The 10,646-nt window shown below is 26.1% G+C and overlaps 1 protein-coding gene across 1 annotated transcript; it reads right to left on the reverse strand.

The window, feature by feature from the left end:
- Window positions 1-9,545: 9,545 nt before the first annotated feature.
- On the reverse strand, window positions 9,546-10,271 carry LOC131633736 (ethylene-responsive transcription factor ERF017-like). Its single transcript, XM_058904423.1, has one exon. It carries the CDS (start codon window positions 10,269-10,271, stop codon window positions 9,546-9,548), a length of 726 nt encoding a protein of 241 aa, XP_058760406.1.
- Window positions 10,272-10,646: the final 375 nt, after the last annotated feature.

Raw genomic sequence — 10,646 nt, forward strand, 5'->3', positions numbered from 1 at the left:
AACTGCAAAATTGAAGCATACAAAATACAAATGTTTATGAAAAATAAGTTGAAGACAAAAAAATAATATATGAATAAAAAATTAGATAACCGTCAAAGTTTTTTAAAACTTGCCTCCAAATTGGGAAGATGTGGAAGACTTTCCAATGATATGTGATTAATTTTCAGCAAGATAGAGTTGCTACATAAAAGTTATGAATTTCATAGTGTGAATATTAAAATTTTACATAGAAATTGCATCCATAAGGCAAAAGCAAGCTTAGCCACATAAATATATGTATAGCTGCAATATTTTGCAACTCTCAAAGGCTCAAATCCAGGCCCTTTAAAATCATTAAAACTCAAATCAAGAAGCTGATAAATGAAATTTGATCAAGCAAATAGCAACCTATAATCCAAAATAAAAATTTCACAACAACATCAATTTTGAAGAAACAAAAAACCCAAATCAAAACCCTAAATCCTAAAATTTCAAACCACAAAACCCAAAACCCCAAATCACAACTAAAAACCTAACTCAAAACGAATCAATATTATAAAGATGGGAAGAGAGAAGGTTATCTTCAATAACAAACACAAAATATCATTCTAAAGAAGATTGATACCTACGATTGGACAAAGGAGATCGAATGAATCTTGAAACGAGGAGATTAAATAGTTCTCGTAAGAAGGAGATAAAATAGTGATCGAATTTTCTCTCCTTTCTTCATGTGTGTTTTCAGAGATGGATGTTTCAAAGAAAGATCGGTTTTTGGAGAAGAAGTTGTTAGCTACTTCTTCTTCTCTTTTATTTCCTTTTGATACTTCTTTCCTTCTAATTGTGTATGCAATATTTTAAAAACCGAAAATTTGTTATAAAACTACAAGTGATGTAGTGATTTTTTTACTTTTAGGGGGTTCTAAACCGCCGCAAATAACCCACATGTTTTGCCTCCTCAAACAAACGGCCACTGTCAGACACGTTTTTTGTATTGATGGTTTTAACCTTCTCACCTCCTTTATAATACTTCACAAGAAATCCCATACCTCCTTTGCCGATTCAACATGAAAAATCCGATCAACATTCGCCGCATTTACCTTATAGTCTTTCAAACCCGGCCCTGTGTCTGTGCAAACAATGCCACAACACAAGGTCTCAAAAATATATTGGCCCCATAATCTTCTTTAATATAAATTAAATAATATATTTTTGTATTTAGTGCAGCAGTAAAGGGAGTAGTGTTGTGAAACGTGTTCTGTTTTTGCAAATTTGATTTTTATATGTTATGTAGTGAAAACTGATATTTATATGTCATGTAATGATAACAGTTTTTCATATATTATATATATTTTCTTTCAATAAACTTGATTGGTTCAATTTCTCTCATAATTATGACAAGAAATGTTTGTTTATCCTGAATAAAAAAAAGTTTGTTTATCCACTATTCAACATCTTTGAGATTAAAGATTATATTTATTTTTTCTGATACTTTTTAAATTGTAGATAATATTTTTTAAATTATGATTAAATATTTAAAGATCTATCTAAATATTAACTCATTTATTATATTTTTAAAACTATATATATATATATATATATATATATATATATATATATATATATATATATGTGTGTATTATTGATTTTTTTATGATAATATATTTAAATTTTAAAAAGTATTATTATTTTTAATTAAATCATTATAATTAAATAATTAGATTTAAATAATTTTTTGACAACCTAATTTAATCTTGTCTAACTTATTATTTGTAAAATTTTATAAAATTTCTAACTAACCTATCTTTTTCATATTACTATAATCTATTAAGTATTTTCTAATGAGAAATACTAATATATATATATATATATATATATATATATATATATATATATATATATATATATATATATATATATATATATATATTCTAAATCTTAACCATTGATTTTCATTAATCTAACGGTTTTAAATGATCATTTAATTTAATTATTTTTAGAAATATTTTTTTATATAAAACTTTAATTAAATCCGTTGGATTAATGATAATCAATGGTTATGATTTGGAGTAAGTGTTAAACACTTACTCTCGGAGTAAATATAACCCTCGTCTTAAAATTTTGATCACATAATTGTAAATTCATTTTTAAAATGTAAAATTGTCAATATAAATATTTATTTATTAGTGTGAGTTGACAAGCGTTACGATTAATTTTCTGGTAAAAACTTTATAAGTAGACTATATTCCCATAAAAGACTAAATACAAAGATAATAGTTATACTATTAAAGTCTAATTGAAATATTTATTAATATATTTTGACTTAAATGCAATTTTGGTCCTGTAAATTTCTCAATTACTTGATTTTGGTCCTCTATGCTTCATTTACTTGATTTTGGTCCTCAAGTTTTGTAATTGCTTGATTTTGGCCTCCTAAATTCTAATTGTTTGATTTTGGCCCCTCAAATTTATCCCCTTTTATATTTGATAGTATTAAATGATATGTAGACTAAAATTTTCTTTTTTATGTTGCTTTTTCTCTTTTCTTTTCTTTTTTTTAATTTTTTTCTCTACTAATTTATTTTTCTTCTCTTTTTAATAGTTAAACTTTGAATGTAATATTTAAAAAATCTTAAATATTTCATTCAATTTAGAATATACGGACAATCATGCAATATCCCTTATAAAAAAATTAAAATTTTATATGACTAATAAGATTGTTAGACTTTGGGACTTTATGCTTAACTATCAGGGAGTTATTGGCCAAAAAGTTTATTATTTTAATTAGGTAGTGGTCTATTTTATTTTGTTAAAATAATTTGCCATTAGAATATTCAGACAAACATGCAATATCCCTTATAAAAAAATTGAAATTTTATATGACTAATAGGATTGCTGGACTTTGGGACTTTATGCCTAATTATCAGGGAGTTATTGGCCAAAAAATTTATTATTTTAATTAGGTAGTGGTCTATTTTATTTTGTTAAAATAATTTGCCATTACGCATAAGTTGAATGAAATATTTAATATTTTTTAAATATTAAAATCAAAGTTTAACTATTAAAAAGAGAAGAAAAATAAAATTGTAGAGAAGAAAATTAAAAAAAAAAAGAAAAAAAAAAGAGAAAAAGCAACAACAAAAAAGAAAATTTTAGTCTACATGTCGTTAGGGGACTATAAAATGCAAAAAGGAACAAATTTGAGGGGTCAAAATCAAGCAATTGGAACTTAGGGGGCCAAAATCAAGCAGTTACACAACTTGGAGGACTAAAATCAAACAATTGAAACATGGGGGACCAAAATCAAACAATTGGGAAATTTAGGGGGTCAAAACTGCATTTAAGCCATACATTTTTTTTGTTTTTAATATTACTTACAATTTAAAAAAATATGTTTTCTTTTGATTTTTTTCCAAAGTCTTATTTTTAAGATTTGAACGGACCTGCAAATTGTTTGAGCCAGCCCTGCCGTCTTTCTTCTTGGCATCCTTGTGACTGATTCACTGAGCATTAGTTGCTTTGTCAGCAAGTTCAAGAATGCCATTGATGACAACTTTAAAGGTTTTATGGAAATCAAACAAGGATTTCATCTGGTTGCTCCATCGGATCTAATTCTTGACATCAATATTTAGAACAGAATTGGAAATACTGTTGCCACTATTCATCTCTACAGCAAAACTGATTCACAATCTCCGAAAACATGACCACTGACGTGCAGTTCGTGAAAACATGATTAAGAAACTAACCGAAAACTCTAAATACCAATTTGTTAGTGCATGAAACACTTTGAGTGAAAAGATAATGAGAGGAAATAAAGAATAAAAATTATTGTATTATTATTGAATGCTTAATAAAGCTAAATTACAAATATATATATATATATACACACGGCTCTAGAGGACGTATCATATGAGAATGACATTTTTATGTGAGAATATGATAATGAATCTGAGCCATTAAATTTTAAAATAAATGGTGGATATTAAGTGTCACTATTTTTTTTTCTTTCCTCCATAATTTATTTTAATAATGGAGGAGAGAGAAAAAAAATTACACTTAATCTCTACCATTTATTTTAAAATCTAATGGTTCCGATTCATTCTCATATAAATTATTCATTCTCAAGTGAGAGCATTTTTTAAATGAGAGATGAGAGGAAGAAATATCAACCATTGGATTCATCAAGAGAGAGAAATTAATAGCCTCATTAATGTATTAACATTCTCTCTTGATGAATCCAATGGTTAATATTTCTTCCTCTCATCTCTCATTTAAAAATGCTCTCACTTGATATGCTCCCTATATATATATATATATATATATATATATATATATATATATATATATATATATATATATATGGGGACGACTCAAGTGAGAACACTTCTCTTTCTATGTTGATTTAAAATAAATACTAAGGATCATAGAAAGAGAAACCAATCTAGTCCATTAAAATCAACGAAATCAAAATTTAATGGTCGTGATTCATTGTTCTCATTTCTCATAATAACCAAGCATTCTCACTTGAGTCGTACCCTCTATATATATATATATATATATATATATATATATATATATATATATATATATATATATATATATATATATATATATATATATCCGTCAAAATGGGCTAACCTGTCAGGTCCGAAAAATCATAGGACTTGAGCCTTAAAATTAGAGCCCATATTTTTCAGGGCCTTTTTAGCCCAATCCTGAAAAGTCCGCTATTCATTAGGGCTAGCCCATATGGGCCCTGGGTAGCCCATTAGGCCCGCATAATTATTAATTTAAAAAATATATATTAACATTTATATTATCTTACTCCAAAATAGCATATTAATTGTTCTCACTTCACTAAATTTTATCTCTATTCTATTCAATCTTACTCTTTTAAATATTATACGTTAATGTAATAAATATTTTTTGATCTTATTATATTAATTTTTCTCTTATAATAAATATTCAAGTATTATTTTATACAATTTAGGCCCATTAGGCCCGCATAATTATAAATTTGAAAAATATATATTAATATTTATATTATCTTACTTCAAAATAGCATATTAATTGTTCTCACTTCACTAAATTTTATCTCTATTATATTTAATCTTTCTCTTTTAAATATTATACATTAATGTAATAAATATTTTTTAATCTTATTATATTAATTTTTCTCTTATAATAAATATTGAAGTAGTATTTTATACAATTTAGACATATATTGTATTTAGAAACACATTATAGTATTTATAAGAGATAATATAGTACTTAAAAATGTATTATGCTTAAAATAACATAATTTTTATTTTAATTTATAATAAATATTATAGAGTTTTAATTTTAATTTTTTTAAATAAAAAAGCTAATTTAGGGTCGGGTATTCCGAAACTCAACTAGTGCCGGGCTCAGGTAGTAAATCTCGAGCCCATTTTACACAGGGCCTTTTTGGTTCAGCCCTAAAAAACTCAGAGTCCGTCGGGAACAGCCCGTTTAATGCCGGGTAGCCCATTTTAACAGCTTAGGGATATGCCCTAAAAAACTCAGAGTCCGTCGGGAACAGCCCGTTTAATGCCGGGTAGCCCATTTTAACAGCTTAGGAATATATATATATATATATATATATATATATATATATATATATATATATATATATATATATATATATATATATATATATATATATATATATACACTTAAAATATATATATATATACTTAAAATATATATATATATACACACTTAAAATATATATATATATATACTTAAAATATATATATATATATATATATATATATATATATATATATATATATATATATATATATATATATATATATAAAAGTATATATATATAAGTATATATATATATATATATATATATATATATATATATATATATATATATATATATTTAAGTATATATATATATATTTTAAGTGTATATATATATATATATTTTAAGTATATATATATATATATATATATATATATATATATATATATATATATATATATATATATATATATATATATATATATATATATATATATATATTTTAAGTAACGAAGATAACAAATCTTAACTCTAATTATAGACTTGGCACTTGGAAATATTATACATTAATGTAATAAATATTTTTTGATCTTATTATATTTATTTTTCTCTTATAATAAATATTGAAGTAGTATATTATACAATCCAGACATATATTGTATTTAGAAACACATTATAATATTTATAAGAGATAATATAGTACTTAAAAATGTATTATGCTTAAAATAACATAATTTTAATTTTATTTATAATAAATATTATGGAGTTTTAATTTTTATTTTTTTAAATAAAAAGGCTAATTTAAGGTCGGGTATTCCGAAACTCAACTAGTGCCGGGCTCAGGTTGTAAATCTCGAGCCCATTTTACACAGGGCCTTTTTGGTTCAGCCCTAAAAAACCCAGAGTCCGTCGGGACCAACCCGTTTAATGCCGGATTGCCCATTATATATATATATATATATATATATATATATATATATATATATATATATATATATATATATATATATATATATATATATATATATATATATATATTTTAAGTAACGAAGATAACAAATCTTAACTCTAATTATAGACTTGGCACTTGGAAATATTATACATTAATGTAATAAATATTTTTTGATCTTATTATATTAATTTTTCTCTTATAATAAATATTGAAGTAGTATTTTATACAATTCAGACATATATTATATTTAGAAACACATTATAATATTTATAAGAGATAATATAGTACTTAAAAATGTATTATGCTTAAAATAACATAATTTTTAATTTTATTTATAATAAATATTATGGAGTTTTAATTTTTATTTTTTTAAATAAAAAAGCTAATTTAGGGTCGGGTATTCTGAAACTCAACTAGTGCCGGGCTCAGGTAGTAAATCTCGAGCCCATTTTACACAGGGCCTTTTTGGTTCAGCCCTAAAAAACCCAGAGTCCGTCGGGACCAGCCCGTGTAATGCCGGATAGCCCATTTTAACAGCTTAGGGATATATATATATATATATATATATATATATATATATATATATATATATATATATATATATATATATATATATATATATATATATATATTAAGTAACGAAGATAACAAATCTTAACTCTAATTATAGACTTGGCACTTGGAAATATTATACATTAATGTAATAAATATTTTTTGATCTTACTATATTAATTTTTCTCTTATAATAAATATTGAAGTAGTATTTTATACAATTTAGACATATATTGTATTTAGAAACACATTATAGTATTTATAAGAGATAATATAGTACTTAAAAATGTATTATGCTTAAAATAACATAATTTTTAATTTTATTTATAATAAATATTATGGAGTTTTAATTTTAATTTTTTTAAATAAAAAAGCTAATTTAGGGTCGGGTATTCCGAAACTCAACTAGTGCCGGACTCAGGTAGTAAATCTCGAGTCCATTTTACACAGGGCCTTTTTGGTTCAGCCCTAAAAAACCCAGAGTCCGTCGGGACCAGCCCGTTTAATGCCGGGTAGTCCATTTTAACAGCTTAGGGATATATATATATATATATATATATATATATATATATATATATATATATATATATATATATATATATATATATATATATATATATATATATTAAGTAACGAAGATAACAAATCTTAACTCTAATTATAGACTTGGCACTTGGAAATATTATACATTAATTTAATAAATATTTTTTGATCTTATTATTTTAATTTTTCTCTTATAATAAATATTAAAGTAGTATTTTATACAATTTAGACATATATTGTATTTAGAAACATATTATAGTATTTATAAGAGATAATATAGTACTTAAAAATGTATTATGCTTAAAATAACATAATTTTTAATTTTATTTATAATAAATATTATGGAGTTTTAATTTTAATTTTTTTAAATAAAAAAGCTAATTTAGGGTCGGGTATTCCGAAACTCAACTAGTGCCGGGCTCAGGTAGTAAATCTCGAGCCCATTTTACACAGGGCCTTTTTGGTTCAGCCCTAAAAAACCCTGAGTCCGTCGGGACCAACCCTTTTAATGCCGGATAGCCCATTTTAACAGCTTAGGGATATATATATATATATATATATATATATATATATATATATATATATATATATATATATATATATATATATATATATATATATATATATATATATATATATATATATATATATATATATATATATATATATATATATATATTTTAAGTAACGAAGATAACAAATCTTAACTCTAATTATAGACTTGGCACTTGGGTTACAATTTAAATTATATTACAACAAACAAAACTCCTATCAAAATCATTCAAAGTCCAGATGAGAACACTATTGATTGTGTGTCTGCTTCAAAGCAACCCGCTTTTGATCATCCTTTTCTCAAAGATCACAAAATTCAGAGGAGACCTGATTTCCACCTTGAAGCTGCGTTTTTTGAGGAGAACAAGTGAGGTGAAAACAAAGAAAAATCAAGCACTCCCATTAATCAACTATGGCATACTGGTGGGAAATGTCCGGAAGGCACGATAACTATTAGGAGAACAAAGGAGGAGGATGTTTTAAGAGAAAGTTCGGTTAAAAGATATGGAAGGAAGAAGCATAGGTCAGCTGCTCCTAACCCGAAGTAATGGTCATCAGCATGCAATAGCATATGTTGAAGAAGACAAATTCAATGGAGCAAAAGCTACTATAAATGTTTGGGAACCAAAGATACAACAAAACAAGCTAATGAATTCAGCTTGTCTCAGCCTTGGGTACTAGGAGGTTCAAGTGGTCGATAGCTCGAATAATCTAAAAGCACCGAAAGGGGCACTTTTGACTTTAAAAAAAAAAAATTATTCAAGTGTTTTAATTTTCTGGATGTGATGATTAAAAATAAAATATAGAGCACGTGGGGGAAAATAGATTGTAGGACGATGTTGACAAGATATCGATGATATATCATAGGTGTCTGTCTATCTTATTTTGCGAATTTTGAAAGTGCTGTTGTTGGACCACTCGTGCTTCCCACTCTGTCCTTTTCTCTACGTTGTTTCACTAAATTAATATCCCATTCTTTATTTGTGTGTATCCTTTTTCTCTATTAGTATTATTCCTATCTCAACGTCAATCTATTTTTGTTCTTTATAACTGCTTCTCATCATCATCACTTTACCTCACCCCACAACTCAAATATGGCTTACATTGCGTTTGCAAAACATCCACCATCTAATATTGATTAAACAAACTCATAAACCAGTGACAAGTATAATACTTAACATTAAATATAACTATTTTTTGATTGAAAACATTATATATAAAATATTTTAAAAATACTTACATGTGGGAGTGGTCTTAGATTGACCAACCACACCAACCATCGAATGCTATTAATTCAGAAACAAACAACTCTGTATATAATACTAATATATAGTAGCAAAAAATCCAAGAAAGACTGTAAATTAATTAGTTAGTTATAATTTAGCAAAAGTAGCTAAACCGGAGAATCATGATTCAGAAGTTCCAGCTCCAAAGGAATGATTGATGACAAAAAGGGTCATTACCATCATCTTCAACTAATTGGTTCTGATTATTATTATCCTCAAAAAGTGGTGGGGAAGTGTAATACAATAACTCATCCGAATGCATCTTTTCTAAGTCAGAATAGAATAAATCATCATAATTTTCAGAACCAACTAAAGTAGCATCATTACTTGAACCATCTTCTAACACATTCAAAAATGTCCAATCAATCGAGTTCCGACTATCATGCATAGTAGTAGAAGATGAAGAGCCAATAATTTCGGTCACAGTTTTGGACGGACCTGTGTTATTAGTATCATTATTAGTATTATTATTATTATTATCAATAACAATTGATGGATTTTTATTTCCAAAGCTAGCAGCAATCTCTCGAATCTGTTGCGGATCATTAGAAACTGCAGTGTTTTCCAAATGAAAAGGTGAATCAGGGAAATTGAAACTTGCATGACGACCACGAAGACAGTAAAGTGCAGCGTCGAACGCTCTTGCCGCTTTCTCTGGTGAATCGTATGATCCTAACCATATTCTTTCACGGCTATTCGGTAGCCTTATTTCACATACCCATTTTCCCCACTTCCTTTTTCTCACACCTCTGTACATCTTCTTGTTGTTAATATCATCATTATTACCACTTGAAGACAATGAGGTTTTACCTTTGACTTGATCATGATCAGTGTTGATACGATGGTGATCCATGTTCAGCACTTACATTCATGTTAATTAATTATTTCTTTGTATTGAAGCTGCTTATAAATAAAGTACAATGGATAGGTTTGAATTTTGAATAAGAATGAAGGTCTAAGGTATAAACGTGTTGATCGAATTGGAATTGAGCGTAAAGAGAGTGTTTTGTGAAAGCTAGCACGATGGCTTATGCTGATAGAGTCGCAGGCAAGATAGTTCATTTAGTTAGACACGCGCTAGGCCTAACTTTTTTACTTTTAACAAAGTTTTGTTGTTCATTTCACATAACATATGAAAGGAAAGACAAAAACAAAATAAAGTTTGTTTTGAAGAATCTAATAATAAACATTTAAATACAAATGGATAAAAGTCAAACAAACACTATCC

This window comes from Vicia villosa, unplaced genomic scaffold, assembly GCF_029867415.1.
Source record: "Vicia villosa cultivar HV-30 ecotype Madison, WI unplaced genomic scaffold, Vvil1.0 ctg.001170F_1_1_3, whole genome shotgun sequence".
Taxonomy (NCBI): domain Eukaryota; kingdom Viridiplantae; phylum Streptophyta; class Magnoliopsida; order Fabales; family Fabaceae; genus Vicia; species Vicia villosa.

What these genes read in the sequence shown, in the direction of transcription:
- LOC131633736 (XM_058904423.1), bottom strand. Translation starts at nt 10,271, where the DNA reads ATGGATCACCATCGTATCAACACTGATCATGATCAAGTCAAAGGTAAA.